Source organism: Gigantopelta aegis, chromosome 2 (genome assembly GCF_016097555.1).
Source record: "Gigantopelta aegis isolate Gae_Host chromosome 2, Gae_host_genome, whole genome shotgun sequence".
Classification (NCBI taxonomy): domain Eukaryota; kingdom Metazoa; phylum Mollusca; class Gastropoda; order Neomphalida; family Peltospiridae; genus Gigantopelta; species Gigantopelta aegis.
In genome coordinates this window covers 46042675-46064410 of record NC_054700.1, presented here as the reverse complement: position 1 = coordinate 46064410, position 21736 = coordinate 46042675, and the positions used below count along the sequence as shown (strand labels likewise).

Here is a 21736-nt window from a genome sequence, read left to right as displayed (position 1 = left end):
TGTTGTGTTATTAGTAGAGATTACTGGCAGTGTGAAGGCTGTACAAAAACGTGTGAAACAAATTTGGGAATTTTTAAATTCTGTTATTATTTTTTAGTTTAATAAAGTTTATTAACCCCAGAAACAAGTTTGTTAGTGTCAGACAAATTTGGGAATAGTTCAATTAATTAAAAAATCCTCAATCGCCAAGTTAATAACATTTTGTGCAAGTATGATATAATCGGTTTATTTTTAATTTATTGGATCTTGTAATGCACCGGCGGCAATTGCCATAGTTGCAGTATGAATTGTCACAGGTCAGCGGTTTTACCGATGGCAGGTTTTTGTTGCTGAAGAAAAATAATAGCATGGGAATTCATTCAGAATTTTCCCGCTAGGGTCCCATGTCTGATGTGATTGGGAAAATTAGTGCGAGTAAATCATACTTGGGAGTTGTTGTTTTTTAGATCACTGAATGATACTGTACACCACAGTTAAATTAGTTTATTAGAACAGATATTATTAAATATATACGTTGGGAATTGTAACTAGCATAAATATTGGGAATTTTCAGTGCCACTTCCTTTAATGTTTGGACCTACAAAAAACCTGGACAAATAGAGGATATTTCATGTTTTCTGTCTAATATGATTTATATCTCATCAAGTGAAGTTTGTAATCATATCTCACGAGTCGCACATGGGATACGTTTTTTGTTATATTTGTTGGTTTAAAATATAAATGGTAAAATTGCCACAGATGAGAATTTTGGGACTAGAATTATAAAACTAAGAGATGGAATCCAAAAATAATCTCTATTAGTATTACATAATTTTTCTGATTCTGGTGGAATCCTAAAAAACCCAAAAACCTTTTTTTTTCAAAATCCCATAAAATTGCCTTTTTTTTATCATCCATGCTATTTCCCATCGGGTTTCAGCATTGTCTTAGTGTGATCAGGGATTTGTTTTAATTATTCAGTCCGTGTCTGGCAAACTGTAACAAACGACGTTTTCCATAAAGGTCGACTTGCTACCAAATCGATCGTATTCCGCACATCTCACAATTGGATACCGAGATTAAAGGTTTCGTCTTCGGAGATGAGCGAAACCGATACATCAGTCGTTTGAATAACAATTTTCCTGCAGTTTCCCTTTTAACTCAATCACCATTATTTATATCAGCTGAGAACAGAATGGACACTAATGAAATGAGAATATTAAAAAAACACAAAAAAAAAAAAATGAAGACAAAAAAATGAAGACAAAAATCCTTCTCAGTACTGCCAGCTTTGCACATGTCTCAGAGCTGTAAATACCGCAATCATTTCGGCCGTGTGTGAAAGAATTCTCTGAGCAATTCCCCAAACAAGTTTCCCAGTTCTGTTTTATTTTCATTTGCACTGCCTTGGCATATGCAGGGTAATTCAAGCAAACCGCTTGCCATGAAGCTGTGTCGATGTGAGTGTAGTGTAGTGCATTCTCTTTCTCTCTCTCTCTCTTTCTCGTGTGCTCTCTACGGACTGGAGTAAATCAATATCGGCGTTAAGTCTGTCGAGGCTTGATTGATTCATCATGGAACCAACGAGATAATACAGATTCGAGAGAAAAAACTCTCAGGACATATTGGCTTGATTGATCTGAACTTGTTTTACGCTTCTTTGTATTTTTTTCTCTCCTCTTTTTTTTAATGTTTGTTATAAATCTGCATAATGGTTAGTTACAATGTAGAATACACGTAGCAGTTGGCCTTTATGGTTATCTGAAACACTGACCAAAGTTTGTTTTGTTTAACAACACCACTAGAGCACATTGATTAATTAATTATCAGCTATTCGATGTCAGACATTTGGTAATTATGACTCGTAGTCATCAGAGGGAACCCGCTAAATTGTTTCCTAATGCAGCAAGGTATCTTTTATATGTACCATCCCACAGACAGGATAACACATACGCCTTTGATGTACCAGTTGTGGTGCACTGGCTGGAATGAGAAATAGCCCAATGGGCCCACCAAAAGGGATCGATCCCAAACTGACGGCACATCAAGTGAGCGTGTTAACATCGGGCTATGTTCCATGCCCTCAGTGACCAATTCTATGGGATTTGTTTTTTTTTACATGAAGTGGATTACAAACAGGTTTTAGGCCTGTATAAATCACTCTCCATGAGATCATATTACATACTATATAAAACTAAACTAATAATAAACATTGACAGAAATTATGCAAAACATATAGATTCCAAAGTCCTTGTCTTGTGAATAACATTTTAAAAATTAAATCCAGCCTGTAAATAGAGAATAATACATGAGTGGCTTAAATGTTTTAAACCAAAATTGCACGCTGCAGTAATATAATTGGCCTGAATGCTGATGATCATTTCTGTCAACAAAACAAAAAGACTACCGTTTACAAAATTCTTTTAAATAACTGTATGTCGGATGCCATATACAACCTCTAAATTCGTTCCTCTAAACAATTAACCAGCTGTAGTTTCAAAAGACAACAATATCTATTCTATCAAAGACTTTTTTAATTAACATATTGGAAACAAAAAAACACAAAAAAGCCTATAAATGTGGGCCTCAAAACAAATACCCTGCTATAATTTCAAAAGACAACAATATGGGTTATATTATTATTAAAGATCTTTTGAATAACATGTTACATGCTAAATACAGCCACTAAAGTCGGTCCTCAACACAAATAACATGGGGCCTAATTCACTAAACTCTCGCAACTTTGTGATATCGCAGTGCCATGCTAAAAGACTTGCAAAGAGGATGCTTTGTTGTCTGGCAGAGCCTAAGAAACTTTTGTGAATTAGGCCCCTGCTATAATTTCAAAAGACAATATGGATTTTATTAAAGACCTTTTGAATAACATGATGGATACTAAATAGAGCCTCTAAATTTGGTTGTCAAAACACAAATAATCTGCTGTAATTTCAAAAGACAACAATATGGGTTCTATTAAAGACGTTTCAAATAACATGTTCAAAATAACCTGCTTTTAATTTCAAACGACAACAATATTATTTCTATTAAAGACCTTTTGAATAACATGTCGGATGCTAAATACAGCCCCTAAAATGTTTTTTTCCCCCTTAACAAACTAACCAGTTGTAATTGCAACAGACAAAGAAACATTTGGGCTTCAAAGTCCTTTTAAATAACATTACGTTGGAACAACAGAACACTGGTTCTTTGAGCGGGAGTACAAAAGAAACTGGGATGGTAAACTAGACTTGAGGATAAATATTGGCAGGGATTGTTACCATTGCAATTGTAGATGCTTTCTGAGTGCATTGTTTGGCAAGGTCTTAACAAACATCTTCCTGGCTGGCCTGACCTTTGAGCCAGCGTTCATGAAAACAGCTTCCTGTGAGCTGAAGTGGCGAGAAATTTGTGCAATCTTGTGAAAATATTAATCCCAAATGTTTGCCTCATTGCCAACTTGCCGTCAATTCATGGCCCACGGGCTCCAGGTTTTGTTTGTGCTGAACGCTTTATTAAAGCAGCCATGATTTTCAGTGAGGCACCAAATGTTTTGTATATGGATTGAAGATAAAGGAACGGGAATGTGTTGTTTGAGGACAGAAAAAAAGGAAAGGAATGTTTGTTTAATGACACGCATGTTAACTCGTACAAGCGGTGAAAATAACAGAGTTGGGGAAAACACATTTTTGATTAATTTTGACACTATGACACTTGTGTCAATTGGATCATTTATTTTAAAAAAATTGTTTAAACAATTCTTGCTTTTACTGATAAATTGTGTCTAGTGGGTAATAAAATTGTTATTCACTAATTATTTGTGAGGGAGTGTTTTTTGTTTTAAGTATAAGAGGGAAAAAAAGAAAAAGAAAGTAAAATAATATCCACTGAACGACACCTCAGCACATTTTAAATTTTGGCTATCTGGTGTCAAATTTAAATGTTATTTTGACAGTTAAAAAAGTGGACAGACAAAAGCAGACAGCTAAATCAAAATTAGCTATCTGCTATAAAAAACAACAACAACCCCAAAACAAACGTAGCTAGGGATCTTTTATTTGCATTTTCCACAGAGCACACACCACCCCCATCCTCCTCCTTAGAGTACCAGAAGCTCTGTGGCAGCTGCAGGTTTCTTTGCCTTTCCTTCTTTCTCTAAAACGATTTTCACAAAGTAGCACCTAATGTCCTTTAATTATAACAATATGCTGGAGAAATTCCTTTCCTTTCCAAATTATTAGCATGTTTTTTTTCCTCTCACATTTCACCAATTGAGGGTGAATGTTGGTCCATAACAAGGGAACAAGATGGCTGATATCAAAGGTAGACATTTCAGCCTGACAGCGCGGAATGTCTTGTTTAGGATCTGACAGAATATATAATGGCTGGCTCTGCCTGCATCCGTAATCATTCTCTGGCACACACACAGACAGCAGACAGCCAGTCTATTGCAGATTGGTTTCATTGTTTATGTAGTGTATATTTAAACAGAAAACCGGTCTATTGCAGACTGTTTTCATTGTTTTTTTAAAACAGAAAAACAGTACTATAAACTGTTTATATATATATATATGTGGTGGCTTTAGAGAAAAAAGTATGCAGACTATTTTTTATTGTATGTGTTTTGCGAATTTAGACAGAATTTGTTTTACTACAGACTTTATTCATTGTACTGGTATGTGTGATATATTTAAACAGAAAACCAGTGTTTTGCATATTCATGTTTTTGTATGTTTGGTTGATTTAAGCAGAAAACCAGTCTACATTAGATTGGTTGGGTTTTTTTTGATGTGCTGGTTTTTTTTTGATGTGCATGTTTAATTTTTTTTATTATAATATAAATTTCGGTTGCTCACAAATTTTTGTTTCAATGTTCTGCTTAAAATAGCTATCAAACCTAACAGGCTAAACTGATTGACTCGTACCAGCATTAGTGTTCTAGTATTGATTTCGGTAATACTGTCATTTGTTTCCCCCCATTAAATAACAGGGCATAGCGTTGTTGATGCATATTTTACATGCTTCTTAATTTAGATAAAAAGTTGTTTGAGAGAGGCAATAAACAAATCTCTGTTCAGAAAATCCTTGAAACCGGTTTTTGACAAGTTGGGATGACAGACTAGTGTGTTTTTTGGGTGAACTTGACAGAAAACCAGTCTATTGCAGACTATTGTATTTGTACATGCATACCGTGGTGCAGGGGTGTAACATTCTCTTTGAGAATGGCCAATACAGCACAAAATTGGAATTTTGAGTAAAATTCAGTATCCGTAAAATTCTGTGATATTTGTGTTTTTGCACAGTTCTTTACACTGTGTTTGTTTAAGTCTTGAATTTTTATATTGGATGTTGATCATCACTTTATTTATTTGCATTACCATAGTTTGACACCCAATAGCCGATGTATTTTTCGTGCTGGGGTGTCGTTAAACATTCATTCATTCATTCATTCATTCATTGTACATGCATGGGCATGGTGGACTTAAATAGAACATAGAAAACTGGTCTACTGCAGTCTATTTCATTTGTACATGAATACCTGTATACCAGTAGTGGACTTAAAGTTTAAAGTCTTGAAAATTCACTGAAATTCATTAGAGAATTGCTGTTTGGAATACAGGGCTTCTAGATTATGGCAGCCACACTCCCATGGCTAGTGATATTCAATGTTGGGCTAGCACCCCAGAGCTTCTAGATTATGGTAGCCCCACTTCCATGACTAGTGATATTCAGTGTTAGGCTAGTAAGTAACTACTATCACCATGCCCAATGACTAGTGATATTCAGTGTTAGGCTAGTAAGTAACTACTATCACCATGCCCAATGACTAGTGAAAACAAAGTTGTCAAATGTTGCATTTCATTTTATTTTGTAAATATGAATATCCTGCCCCCCATCCCCATTCCCCAATTTGAGTGTTTGTAAGCTCTAGCTCCCTCTTTATTTGACATTATTACTATTAGTAAAATTGTATTAACTAAAAGTAAAGTAGGGCTAGTGAATTTTTAATCATGACTAGTAAATTTTAAACATCACTGATCTCATGTCTAGTGGATTTTATAAAAATTCTAGAAGCCCTGGAATATGTAAACAGAAAACCACTCCCAGTGCAGATGTTTTATTTATGCTGTATGCATGTTGAACCTAACTAGAAAACCAGTCTCGCGTGGTGGTGCTGGGAATAGTTTGCTAGATTTATGTATCAAAGACCTGTGTAATTTGAAAAACATGAAACGACATCTTGTTAATACAGCTGTAGGCACGGGTGTTTTTAGATGCACCGGTTTGAGATGAAAAAGGATCTTGATCTTTTTATGTCTTGTGGAAGGTCCTTTTTATGCTTCGGCTATGGAATCCTGCATATAGCCTTAGCAGCATACAATCCATCTGTCCGTCCATCCGTCTGTCCGTCCGTCCATCCATCCATCCATCCATCCAATTCCATCCACTTGTGGACCATACATTCATCCATCTGTCCATCTGTCCATCCATCCGTCCATCCGTCTATCCATCCATCCATCCATCCAATTCCATCCACCTGTGGACCATACATCCATCCATCCATCCAATTCCATCCAGCTGTGGACCATACATCCATCCATATGACTGACGATATTTCTAATTTTGATTACGGACATGCTATGTTACAATCTCAATGTACCATGTTATAACATCATCAATTCACTGAACTTTAAGTGAAGTACACTGACATCTAGTTTTAATAAGCATAGCTATCAACAGTTACCATCAACTGCCTTCTACAACATGAATCGTTCTAGCCAGTACACCACCATGATTAACAAATCAATGTGCTCTACTGGTGTCGTTAAACAAAACAAATTTTTTCATATAACATGAAAGTCTCTGGCCATGTTTGTGTTACTGTGCCACTCGAGATGCTTGAATGGCAGTCCACTATCCAAGTATTAAAGAGACAGATCCTAGCTTCAACCCGTGAAAATTAACACTAAGTTTAGTTAATCTACAAACCTGTAACACATTTGGATAATGTTACAATTAAGTGAAACATGAGTCTGTGACTTTGAAATGGTGAAATACCCTCTAAAAATAAACTAAAACTCGACTCCATAACTGTTACTTCTCAGACGCACGTGCGTTTTTAAAAATATGAGAAATGCATCTTGTGATATTAAAAACACCAGGATGACCAAAAACACTTCAAATGTATGGAAATGAATAATCTAAACAATAAAATCTTAGGTATAGTATAATTTCAGTTATCAAAAATGGCTCTAATAGTAAAAAATATGCCTTAGTGTTTAAAAACTAGGGTATATCCATTTAAATGTAAAATAAGACCTTTCTTACTTTAATGACTGACTAAAGGATGTCGAAGATTGTAAAAATATTAACGTGGATACTCTTCTGACCAAAATCCCATTTTATCTTCTGACTTTGCTAGCCTATTTGTCTTTATTTATAAACCTTTCCACCAACCAACTCCCCCCCCCCCCCCCCCCCCCCCCCTAAAGTAAGACCTCTAACTCGGCAGCTGTCATGAGGTCAAGGAAAAAAATACATTTTATTCTTTCTAAAGCAGTGGAGGTCCGTTTACCCAATTGGCTAAATTGTTCTGGAAATTACACTACAGATTGACTGGTGCTAAAGCTATTACCTTTCCTTTGTCACTCTTCACAAAGAAGTGTGAAAAGCGAGAGTGATGAGTTTTTAATGTTACTGCGAGCTGAACACCAGTCGAGTCCAGAACCAGTTATTGAGGGCTCCTATTGATCTCTCCCTCTCTCTCTCTCTCTCTATCTGTCTCTCTGTCTCTCTTCAGATGCTAATAACTCTCTATCTCGGAGCTTTCAAATTCTCATTTCGTGGACAGACGGTGTCAGCCATATTTCACAAATCAGAACGCAGTCATGGCTGTAATATAGTGTTACAAACACCGGACATATTAAAAGAACTGGTTTGAATTTTTTATTTTTTTTTACAAACTACAGGACTAGTTTTGCCACTCGCCAAATTCGGCAATTGCGAATTTCAAAAACATCTGGCCAATTTTTATTTTTTTATTTGGTGAAATAATTTCAGGAAGTAATTGATATTTTGTTAGAAAATAACTGGGTTTCTGTAGTTTTTCAAGTTGGATAGATAATTTGGTGAAATCTTCTGTGGACCCAGAGCTAGCCCAGGACTAAGACAGGTCGTGTCTTGGTTACTATGGTTACTACATACTTTTCAGTTTTACACAAACAGCAAATAGGTTTACACAGATTTCTTCTGTTTATTATCATGACTGAAAGTGATACAATAACTATATTATGTTGAACATCAAATACACATAGTTTAAAATGTGTGTCCTACAGTGGGTATATAAAATGCCTTGGCATGTGCTGTTCTGTCTGTGGGGAAAATGTAGTCTCTCTGAATACCATGTAACAGAATTACCAAGAAGTATGTGTGCTCTAGTGGTGTCGAGAAATAAAACAAATGTTAATTTTAAAATGTGAAAAAGATAGATTTGTTAAGCAAGCATTCCTTTCTTTTCCCATTCTGTTTCCACATGGTAAAGTATACTGCAGTTTTGTATCTCAATGTTTGACATCCAATAACTGATGATTATGAAATCTATATGTGCTCTAGTCACTAGTGGTGTCGTTAAATAAAACAAACAAATATTTAACTTTAAAATATGATGAACAATTATTGTTAAACTAACATTCTTTTCTTTTTCGTTTGTTTCCTTTTCCACATGGTAAAGTATTCTGTGCAATTCTCTATCTCCAACCTCTGAAATTCCCATTTGCCAGACAGTGGCAGGTGGACCAGTGTGGGTATTAATAAAGAACAGAACTCTTCAGTCTTGACTGTGTACCAGCATCTCTGGATATCGCTATACCAGTATCTCTGTATATCACTGTAGGAGTGTTTCTCTGAGAATTCTCAGCTCGGCAGGCTTCCAGCCATTTCTGTGGAGTACCAATAAGCGAGATATTTCGGTAGCCATGATCACATCCAGAAGGCTGATGTTTTGATTTAAAGAAATGTGTTTGTGCTGGACTACGGAGGTTCTAACAAGATTGCTCTTGGCGTGTCTGTTCTGTTAGATGGATGCTAAAACTAGATGACGTTGTCAGCGCCTGAAACATTTCAGACTTTTTTTTTTTTAAATAATAATAAAAAGGAAAGGAAAGGAATGTTTGTTTAATGACACCTCAGAATATTTTAAAGGGACATTCCTGAGTTTACTGCATTGTAAGATGTTTCCGACTAATAAAATAGTTCTACGAGTAAACTTACATATTAAATATATTTTCTTGTTTAGAATATCAATGTCTGTATATTCAATACATTTCTGGTCATCTTAATATTTGTAAGAAGCCCAAACTGGACTTTGTCTTCAAATAATTTTGTACATAAAAAAACTAAACATTTTAGGAAATAAAATAAATTTATCCTATTACAAATATTAGAATGACCAGCCCCTAATATTTTATGAAGAAAAATATATTTGATATGTAATTACAATCATTAAAAAGTCTGTTAGTCGATAACATCTTAAGAATTGCAGAAAACTCAGGAATGTCCCTTTAAAATATGACTATTTGATATTCAGGCATTCAATATAGGGTGCTTTTTTTTAAGATTCAGTCAGAATCATAAATATGATTTAATATAGATACTTAGGGATTCAGTCAGAATCATAAATATGATTTAATATAGATACTTAGGGATTCAGTCAGAATCATAAATATAATTTAATATAGATACTTAGGGATTCAGTCAGAATCATAAATATGATTTAATATAGATACTTAGGGATTCAGTCAGAATCATAAATATGATTTAATATAGATACTTAGGGATTCAGTCAGAATCATAAATATGATTTAATATAGATACTTAGGGATTCAGTCAGAATCATAAATATGATTTAATATAGATACTTAGGGATTCAGTCAGAATCATAAATATGATTTAATATAGATGCTTAGGGATTCAGTCAGAATCATAAATATAATTTAATATAGATACTTAGGGATTCAGTCTCATAATTTTATACTTGTGACCCAAAATTTGATTCGTGGAATGACAGCTTCATTCTAAATTTGATTCATGGAATGACAGCTTCATACTAAATTTGATTCATGGAATGACAGCTTCATTCTAAATTTGATTCGTGGAATGACAGCTTCATACTAAATTTGATTCATGGAATGACAGCTTCATTCTAAATTTGATTCGTGGAATGACAGCTTCATTCTAAATTTGATTCATGGAATGACGGCTTCATTCTAAATTTGATTCGTGGAATGACAGCTTCATTCTAAATTTGATTCATGGAATGACAGCTTCATTCTAAATTTGATTCATGGAATGACAGCTTCATTCTAAATTTGCATTCTGGTATGGATATCATATGTGGTTATATCAACATTGTAATCAACAGAAAAAAGAAGTAGGTTTCAGTTTTAAAGCAGCTTACAATTGATCCAAAATAAAATAAATTGTAGTTTCTAAAACGTTTTTCTACATCTTCTACATTTGTGTTACTGTAGATTTTATTTATAGAGTAACTTACAGACACATATATGTATGTATGTATCTATGTATGTATGTATGGAAGTGGCAACAGCAGGTTTCCTCTCTCAATATCTATGTGGTCCTTAACCATATGGCATATGTCTGACGCCATATAACCGTAAATAAAATGTGTTGTGTGTCATTAAATAAAACATTTCTTTCTTTCTTTAGAGAAATATAAAGTATGCAGACTATTTTTACAGACTTTTTCATTTTATATGTTTGGTATATTTAAACAGAAAACCAGTGTATTACATATTAATTTCACTGTATGTTTGGTTTGAAAACCAGCCTACATTAGACAGGGTTTTGTGTTTTAACGTGCATGTTTAAAAAAAATTAGTGTAATATAGTCTCGGTTGCACAAAGACTTTTGTTTCAACATTCTGTTTAGAAATAGCTATCAAACCTAACTGGCTAATCTGATTGACCAGTGCCAGTATCAGTCTGCGTGCAGGAGCAATTACGCGGAACCCACTGTAATTTTAATAAGCAGAGCAGTAGAATTTGGTTTGAGGCTAATTTACTTACAATCCTATTGCTATGTATTAACTCTCTCAGGACTTACAATCCTATTGCTATGTATTAACTCTCTCAGGACTTACAATCCTATTGCTATGTATTAACTCTCTCAGGACTTACAATCCTTTTGCTATGTATTAATTTTTCAGGCTCTGGTATTTTCGATTAGTTTGTGATGCACTAGTACAAAATTAATAAATAACAAAAAGTAAATATGCAATAATTAACAAAAAAAAGTGCTGCAAATTGATTTTATGAAACCATTTGAAGCACAGCTGATTGCAGAGCTCTTCTTTCAGAAAGTTTAATAAAACGTATATTTAAAATCAATTGTACCCACCATTTTAATTTTTTTTTAAGCAAATAAATTGCAGAAAAGCTTTACTCTGCCAAATCTGAGAGAAATGATGTATAATGTCAGGGTCTATGGGATATCTAGATAATGACAGATTACATGTGATAAATTACATTTCCACAGCCTCGGGCTCTTCCTGTTGCGGTTCTGTGAATATAGCTGTTGCCTTGAACTGTGGATCATAGTGATAGTAACATGGGTTGTAGTGATCGTAACATGGGTCTTAGTGATAGTAACATGGGTTGTAGTGATCGTAACGTGGGTCTTAGTGATAGTAACGTGGGTCTTAGTGATAGTAACATGGGTCTTAGTGATAGTAACATGGGTCGTAGTGATAGTAATGTGGGTCGTAGTGATAGTAACATGGGTTGTAGTGACAGTATTATGGGTCGTAGTGACAGTAACGTGGATCATAGTGATAGTAATGTGGATCATAGTGATAGCAATGTGGTTCGTAGTGATAGTAACGTGGATCATAGTAATAGTAATGTGCTAGGTGCTAAAAAGCCATGAGAGTTGTCAAAAGGAAATGTGTGTGATTGTGTATATAGCAAATCACACAGAATGAAAGGAGAACATTCAAGTTTATTTTGTTTAATGATGCCGTTAGAACACATTGATTTATTAATCACAGGCAATTGGATGTCAAACCTTTGGTAATTCTGACATATAGTTTTAGCGAGAAAACTCAATATATTTTTCCATTAGTAGCAAGTGATCTTTTATATGCGTTATCCCACAAACAATAGTACATACCACGGCCTTTGGTATACCAGTCGTGGTATACTGGCTGGAACGAGAATTAGCCTCACGGGCCCACCGATGGTAATCGATCCTAGACCGACCACACATCAAGTGGGCACTTTACAACTTGGCTACAATGCAAGTTTAAATTGGGGTCTGGGCACATTTTAAAGTATTGCATAAAATATTTTTTGTAAAGTAGATTACATTTTATCTGAAATGCTGATATGTGTGTACGTATGTACATCTATGTGTGAATCTGTCTAGAACACCATGTTTAAACCTTAATTAGACAAAAAACATAGTAAAATATATAAATAAACAAATAAATATTTCAGGACAAAATAAGAGCTTTTGCCAAAAAAATAGAAAAGAGAAAATCGATAGATATTTTCATGTTTTTAGTATAAACAAGCTAAGCCTGTTTTTTTTCCTCTTTGTAAATCTTTCTGCGTGTTTGCCTGGTAGAAATGTTGAAATGAAAAGCAGACACGTTGGAAGTTCACCTCGGTTGGTGTACAGACAGACTGCCATGGGTAACCAACCACTCGAAGCTGTTTGGAATGTCGGAGATTGCGCTTGGGAGACAGCCGGTGGATTCCGAGATATGGAAACTCTATCTGCACCTGCAGGTCATCTGTTAAACATTACACACTGCTTGCTTCCATGATTCTAAGTTCTTTATATACAGAGGGTATATGCCAGAGAGAGAAAGAAATTGCAAAAAAAAAGCAAATGCAACAAACAAGCAAAAAGAAATTGCAAAAAAAAAAAAAAAAAAAAAAAAATATTAAAGCAAAAATCTAACATGCAACAGTCATTCAGTGCTTACTTCCAGGATTCTAATTTTTTTTTTTTACACAGACTCTGATATGTCAGAGAGACAAAATTGTGAAAAAAACAAATGCAAAAAACATGGAAAACGAAATAGAAAAAAAGAAGAAGTTAAAAAAAAAAGCCAAAAAGAAAATTCAACAAGCAATAATCACCCTGTTAGCCAGTGCTAGATTCCAGGAAGCTTTACACACACTGATAGAAAGATAAGCCAGTCCTGAGAAAATGAAATTTTCAATTAAGTGGAAAAAAACAACGCCCAAAAAACTTCGTAGAATCAAAACTCATCACATGAAATAGGTTTGAATAAACTGATGATATTATTTAACTTGGATATAAGCATTCCATATGTTAAATATAATGTGTAACATACAAATTTATATAATAAAGAACATATTTACAAACAAAAAAGTACATTAAAATAAAACACAAATGCGTGTATGCATGCACGCACGCACACACACACATACATCTACTGTTGTGTGTGTTGCCCTAACCCTAATCCTCCCCACTAAAACCATTGAAACTCATTCTAAGTTGAAACTGGTACTGAGAACTGAACCCAGCACCTACGTGCCACAAAATCCAATAGTTTAACCACTATGCCCCCAATGGCAATGAGATACTGACGTGAGCCCAAACACTGGAGCTGATTGTCTGGCCGTTCCCAGCAATCTGTTGCCAGATTTACAGTCTGATGTGAAGCAGACCTAGCCCATGTGATTCTGTCAATTTGTACAGAGCCAGCAGGGTTCAGACAAGATTGAGCAGATTGTGTGAAAGGAAAAACCCAAGTACCTGATTGGCCCTGCCAGCAGAAAAGTAATACACACAAAGCAAAAACATAAACCTGTTGTATACTGCGCTTAACAGGGATGTTCTTCCCAGTTTTAGCAGTGTTTAGTTTCTTGGTTGGTGGTGGTTTGGTTTCAGGTTTCATGGTATTTATGATCAATTCCCCATCAGTAGATTTGTTGGGTTATTTCTCATTCCAACCACCAGTGTCCCACTATTTTTAAAAATAATTATTTTATAAAAATAAAATGTTAATAGCAGTGATAATTGCCTTATTTATTTCTTTAAACATTTCAAAAAATAATTATTTTATTAATGGTACTAGTAAATGATGTGTAGTGTAGTAGTAAATGCTGTCTTCTTTATGGAAAAATTAATATGTATATATATATATATATATATATATATATATATATATATATATTAATTTTCTAAAAATAAATATTAAAAAATTAATAAAATAATATATTATGCCACCTAAAAACAGTTCTGTCCTATAACATTGAGTAATCCTTACGTTTTAGGATTCTGAAATGTTTTCCAACATTATTTTTCCTCCATTGTGTTCTTTCATGCCTATTTAATACATTGTTTTGTTTACATATCCAATTAAGGTTCAAGCACCGTGTCCAGGGCACACACCTCAGCTGTCTTGGCTGTTGGTCTGAAATAGTGGTTTTCCAATCATAATATGGGCAATTAAATAGCTTTTGTAAACAAAACACTGTTCTGGGAGTTCTTCCTTTGTTACCAGGCAACACTAGCCACCAGTTGAAACCAGCACAAAATGTTTTGATTTACGTCCAGACATAATTGTTGCAAGGAGTGAGAAGGAAATTTAATCCCCGGTCTGAGACCATAAAGATTTTTGCCCAAGTATCTGGTACGCTTCAAAGCCAAGCAAACAGATAGTGATCTGTGTTTCACTGGGAGTGAGTATTAAAATGTTTTATGAGTGTTTCTGTAGTAAACATGCTTAACTCTGTCCCTTTGACAAATTAATACTACTTTCTAAAGCACTAGCCGCCTGTATACACACACAAAAGCTGGATCTTTGTCTCCACTCCCAGGTGTGAAGGGAGAATGAGAGAAGTCTGTTGCTAGCGTTAGGCTGCGTGATTTTGACTTGGGATGTTTGGCTTTACCAGACACCTATTAGGCTAGACCTTTGTTTGTTTACAGATTTTTTTTCCTGGTGTTGATTTAAGATACGGTAGATGAAATAGCGTGTAAGTTGAAGTGTAATGTATATATGTATGTGGCCACAGAATATGTGTGTGAACAGAATTTAAAATACTGTAAAACAGTAAAGACCTTAAAATATTGATAAAAAACCCCCAAAAACATTCAACATATAGATCAGAATGTGAAACATATTACATATATGTGTGAACAAGACATACAAACAGCATTGATAACTGGGCAAGATTATACAACGAAATCCTCAAAACACTAAAGACCTAAAAATATAGATAAAGATAAAAGATAAAAAACCCACTTTATTTCATTAAACATTCAACATACAGAACAGTGCCTGTATGTGGGGGTATTTTGTTCATTACATCTAACACAATTGCTGTGACATCAATTTGTATCAACAGAATTTTGTTTGTTTTACAAATTTGGACTGTTGATTCTACAACTAACAATACTGCTATGATACCAAATTATGTTAATTGAATTTATTTATTTTTACAGGCTAAACTTCGATTTTCAACTAACAATATTGCTATGATATCAGTTTGTGTTAAGTTAATTTTTTTAATTGTTTTACAGGCTGAAGTGTAATTCTCCCACTAATAGTATTATTCTCCAACTAACAGTATTATTCTCCAACTAACAGTATTATTCTCCAACTAACAGTATTATTCTCCAACTATCAATATTGCTATGATATCAGTTTGTGTTATGTTAATTTTTTAAATTGTTTTACAGGTTGAAGTGCAATTCTCCAACTAACAGTATTATTCTCCAACTAACAGTATTATTCTCCAACTAACAGTATTATTCTCCAACTAACAGTATTATTCTCCAACTATCAATATTGCTATGATATCAGTTTGTGTTAAGTTAATTTTTTAAATTGTTTTACAGGCTGAAGTGCAATTCTGCAACAGTATTATTCTCCAACTAACAGTATTATTCACCAACTAACAGTATTATTCTCCAACTAACAGTATTATTCTCCAACTATCAATATTGCTATGATATCAGTTTGTGTTAACTGAACTTTGTCATTATCTCACAGGCTGAACCATCATTCTACAACTACCAATATTACTATGATTTTGATTTGTGTTAACTGGAGTTTCCCATTGTTATTTTTCAGGCTGAACTGTGACTCTCCAGTGAGCGATATGGAAAACCAGACCCCGAAGGGTCGTGGTAAACGAGGCCGGGCATCAGCAGGAACCCCGGTGAATGAGAAACTCAACCTGGAAGGGAGGAAACTGCGGAAGTGTCGCCGAGGTGGCAGCACCAATGGTTTCCAGGCTCCACCGAGTCCCGCCAGGTCAGACGTGTCCGTTGGCGGGGGACTCAAAAGAAAAGGCCGACCTCTCGACCTCGACTTGTCCGAAAACGCCAAGGTGAAGCGATGCCGGTCCAGTTCTAGAGGCGTCCCTGGTACGGAAAGTCCGTCTGGTGCTCTGATCGAGTGTCCCGAACCAAAGTGTAATAAGAAGTACAAACACATTAACGGACTGAGATACCACCAGACTCACGCTCATCAGAATTCTACTCTTTCCAGCAATCAGGACGACGACGACAATGAGGAGGCTGATGTTCCAGAAAGCGAAGCTCCACCGGCTCCTGTTGCGTGTACTCGAGAGAAGAGGAAGTGCACAATTCAGAACGATTCGAAGGAGGAAGAGAAAAACAAACATAAAGACTCCAAAGAGAGCGTCAAAAGTGTGAATGTTAAGGACAAAGAAAACGAGGACAACATTCCGTTAAAGGAGATCGCTGAAGCATCTAAAGCAGTCAGCAGCTTGGCAGGTGGTGCTGCTTCTGCTGCTGCTGCTGCTGCTACTGCATCTAGTGTCACAGTACAAGATAAATCGACAAAAAGTGATGCTGGTAAATCAGACTCCAAGAGCGAAAGCTCTACAGTTGGTACTCCAAAGAAGTCAGAGGCCTCTGCTGTTAGTTCTAGTTCCTCATCGACTGTGTGTACTACCCCGCTAAAGAGCTGCAGTGTGCCCGTGACTCAGATCTACCAGATTACTAGTGCTCCCATGGGATGTCTAGGTGGTGTGGCTGTGGTCACACAGGCCATCAGTCCTGTTGTGAGCAGTCCGGCCAACACCTCAACAAACTGTTCTGTTGCCAACCCCATCCCGATAACGGTGGCCGCAGTGACTACACCCCCTCAGGCTACGGACCTGACCAAATCTGATTCTGTGAAGGAGAAAGGCGAAAAGTGTAAGAGCAAAACAGCAAACCGCCCGATTGTGCCAGCTCCGTCGCCACAGATGATTGCTCTGTCGAGCAATGTGAATGTGACCCACTCGAATCTGTCCCCGGTTATAACACACTCCCAGATGTCTCCATCCTTAAAGCCCATCCAGCCCAAGCCAACAATAATGGGTGAACCACATAGCATTAATCCGGCACTCGTGGGGCTGAAAGACAAAAAGCCCAAGCAGAAAAAGAAGAAGGACAAAGATTCCGCAAGTGTGCATGCAAGCGTGAACTCTAGTAGCAAACAACCCACCGCCAAAGACTCAGTGCTACTAAAAGATGACCATCCAAAAAGTGATCGCCCAGCTGTGATAAAATCAACTTCTATTCCGTCCAGACTGCCAACCGACAACACATCATCATCATCACACAAGGATGTTAAGGAACTGACTGTGCCAACGATAGAGGTTCCTAAACTGGCACCTGGTGAAGTGCAAAGACCAAGTTCACGAGGACCTTCTGTCATAACGTCTGCCAAAGGTGGTGAACCTCCACAGCAGAGGCAGACACAACCTCCCAGTTTGTTGAAAGTTAATTCGCTTCTAGTGTCCACCCCCGACAGAAAGACTCCAGTGACCGATGATGTTCAGAGTCCTGCATACTCGGATATATCGGACGCTAATGAGTCGTGTTCCCCTCAACAAAGCGAGAGTCCTCAAAAGAAGGAACCGATCTCTGTGAAGAAGGAAGATCAGCCTTCAGTACCTCAGCTAGCTCAGGATGATGGCAGCAACGTTTCTCATTATGGGATGTACTACTACGGTCAGGCTCCTTACATAATGTCCAACGTGCCAGCCTCGCACCCATCTCCCAACAGTTCAAAGAGCCAGACACTCGGAAAAGAAGCATCAGCTTCAACGTCAGTAGATGACAAGAAGCCAGGGTCGGTAGGAGCGGTAGACGGACGAAAACCGGACAACAAGGGTTTATCTGAGGACAAAGGAGATGGGAAGAACAAGCCACCTGAAGGACACAACGGTCAACAAGCCACCATGACTCCTCAACAGCTGCAGGAGTATGACATGCAGAGACAGAAATGGCTGCAGCAGATGTACGCCCACCTTCAGCATCTTCCTCCTCAAGCACAATACCAGTACCTGGCAGCATACGGCTACATTGACCCTCAGTACATGATGCAGCAGCAGCAGCAGCAGCAGCAGCAGCAGCAGCAGCAGCAACAACAGCAGCAGCAACAGCAGCAGGATCCTCATTATCGGCAGCAGTATGAAAAGGCAGCAGAGGAGCACAGACGCAGGGAACAGGAACAGATGGGCAAGGAAGGTGACAACAACAGTGGTAGCAGTAACAAGACATCAGATTCACGTCCAGCGTCGCGAGACCGTGTCACTCCATCCAGTGAACCTCAGCCAGGTGGTTCTAAAATCCTCAAGCAACCCTCCCTCCCTTCTGCAACTCAGGGCAGTATCTCCAGCAGCGGCATGGACAGGCTTGTCGAAAATAAGAAGCCCATTTCTGTGGAAAGACCCAGCGAGAGGGACTTCAAAGAGCAGGCGCTGAGAGACAAGCAAAACGAGAACCATCAGATTCTGAAGGAGAATATCGAACTGAAGTCACAGATGGAGCGGTCGCGATACGACATGCATCCGGACTACAGCAAGATGTACAAGGAGAAACAGCAGGAGGAGGCGCGACGCATGCAAATGTTCCAGCAGCAGAAGTACATAGAGCAGCAGAAACGCAAGCTGGAGCTCAGCGCCAGCAAGCCCCCCGAACTCACCAGCTCCGAGAGTGTCGTGAAGCACAGACCAGGCTCGGAAACGGCAAAATTTGAAAATCAGCCACGTGACTTGGTCAAAAAGGAAATTGTGGATTCTCGAGATTCCCGACAGAAGGATATTCATGGACGTGAGGGAGGCAGTGTGGTTAAGAGCACCTCGGAGCTAAAAAGCCTTGACGAAAAGCCCCGTGTTGGTGGTGGTGGTGATAAAGCTCGGACTCCGGTTGATCCTGGAAAAATGAGAGGATCTCAGCAGCAGCAGGTGCAGCAGACACCACAGTCCTCAGGGAGTGTGCCGTCTGCAGCAGGCAGCGTCCTGTCCTCCACAGCAGGGTCGCCAGCTGCAGCAGCAGCAGCAGCAGCCGCCGGTCTGCCTGCTCCGTACTCGCCGTACATGTCGTACCCACCGTACATGCAGTCGCCGCACTACGGACACATCCCGTACGACCCCAGCACTTCGCTGGCCTACCGCATGAACCCTCAGGTTATAGGCTACAGTCCCAACCCACCGTACCTGCACCCGGCCCACATGGGTTACCACGTGGGCGGAGAGGGGGAGAAAGAGAAGGTCGAGACCAAGACTGTTGTTCCGGTCCCTGTTCCGGTTCCGGTTCCGGTGCCCGTTGTTCCGTCGGAGCCGGAACCGAAAAGTTCCGAAAGCTCCGGGTCGCAGTATTACTCGAATGTGCATAAGATTCATGAACTGGGCGACAAGGCCAGGGTGCGGGTCCCGTCGCCTGTCACAAGTAAAAATCTGGATCCTTCTTCGCCGTCTGTTCCGGTCCACCCAGCAACGTCGGCTTCTGCGGACAAGTCACGTGACTTCTCGAGTTCCCCGCCCACGCAGAGACACGTGCACACTCACCACCACACTCACGTCGTCGGGGGTTTCCCATCCATGTATGAGCCGATGTATGGAGGTGAGTGGAAGAAGGATTCAAGTAATTAAAATACTGCGACTTCAGGGCTAGCTTGGCGTGAGAAAAACATTTCGCCAAATCATCTATTATAACTTTAAAAATGGCACAATCCAGGTTCTTTTTTTTGGACAAAATAACAATTATTTTAAGAAATATTTTTGACAAAATGAAAATAAGATTTTCACAGTTGTTTTTGAAATTTGTAATTGGTGAATTTGGTGAGTTCCAGAGCTAGCCCTGGACTTGATGAAATTTATTTTTATATTTTTAAAAATAGTTTTTATTTAAAGGTGTAATCTGGAGAAAGTGGATGCTATTTTGTTGTTTTGTGTTACAAAGTGTTAAAACATGTGGCCAGTGGCATAGCATGGGCGGGGCCACCGAGGCAATTGCCCTGGACGCAAAATTCTGGACTGGTGGAAGGGACTCATTTCGGAAGTGCTAACGGTCCACTGGTTAGGGGGCGCAATGCTTACCTTGCCCCGGGGTGCTGGCAACCCACGCTATGCCATTGCATGTGGCCACAGAAATGTATGTTGTATGAAGGCAGCTAACAATAATTATTGATAGCAATAACACAAATTTATTAAAACTGTTTGTGTGTTGCATTAGTAAGTGATGTTATAATATGGTGAGGTGAGATTGTGAGTTTGTTGAAATTGTACTTGTTTGTATTTTGTATTAAAAATGATCTTATAATATGGTGATATAAGATTGTGATCTTATTAAATCTGCAGTTGTGTTTGTATTTTGTATTAGTAAATTATGCTATATAATATTGTGAGGTGAGATTGCAGCTTTTAAGTATATTTCCATTAACGTCTGTGATATATTCACATATTACTTAATATATATATATGCATGAGGATACCATTTTCAAGGTTATAGTGAGTTATTCCAAAAAGGATGTGTGCGTGTGTTGGGGGTGGGGGAGGGTCTGTTCTTAGATTATTGTTTTTCTTTGTTTTATATTGGATCTTGGCATTGTAGTTCACTAGGAAAAACCAAAGCAAAACCTTAAAATTCACAGCAGCAGAATGAAAGCTTATTAATGTAGTCTTTGGCAGCAAATATATATTCCTTGGAGAATATGATATATTTGCAATTTGGCAAACAGCAGCTTATACCCACGCCAGTACTATCAAGCCATCGTAAATTACTTCCATTTCGTATGTAATATCTGAATTGGAATGCCATTAGGAAGAAAACCTATATGAATCATTTTCCCATTGAGGGATCGGATAGCGGAATAACTGGCAGTCCATTATTCACATGCCGTGACCAAGCCACTTGGCAGATATTAGTACAGGACATAAAAGAAAGGTGATAAACGATCTGTCTACTGCTTTTAGCTGGAGGGTGCTGAGTTCCATTTCTGTAGTGTGCAGTTTGGTACTGCTGGTTTAGTTGGAAGTGCAGAGTTCCATGTCTGTGGTGTGCAGTTTACTACTGCTGGTTTAGTTGGAAGTGCAGAGTTCCATGTCTGTGGTGTGCAGTTTAGTACTGCTGGTTTAGTTGGAAGTGCAGAGTTCCATGTCTGTCATGTGCAGTTTAGTACTGCTGATTTAGTTGGAAGTGCAGAATTCCATTTCTGTAGTGTGCAGTTTAGTATGACTCGTTTTTAGCTGGAGGTGCAGAGGGTTCCACTTCTGAAGTGTGCAGTTTAGTACTGCCAGTTTTTAATTAGCAGTGCAGAGTTTTGCTTATGTGGTGTGCAGTTTAGTACTGCTGGCTTTAGTTGATGGTGCAGAGTTTTCCACTTTTAAGTGCATATACTGTTACAACAAATTATCCATGTTTTTTATTTCTAATCGGTGTTATGACATTTAATTACCA

General features: G+C 37.8%; 1 protein-coding gene across 3 annotated transcripts in view; it reads left to right on the top strand.

Annotated features, from left to right (window-relative positions):
• LOC121386311 (zinc finger protein 608-like) overlaps positions 1 to 21736 on the top strand; it is a 56323-nt gene that overhangs the window by 18215 nt on the left and 16372 nt on the right. For 2 of the 3 annotated variants that reach the window (XM_041517176.1, XM_041517185.1), the window contains one exon: positions 16110 to 19921. In XM_041517176.1, the coding sequence (XP_041373110.1) occupies positions 16110 to 19921 (3812 nt within the window). The remainder of the gene's footprint in view (positions 1 to 16109; positions 19922 to 21736) is intronic. The other variant, XM_041517193.1, reaches the window with a different exon arrangement.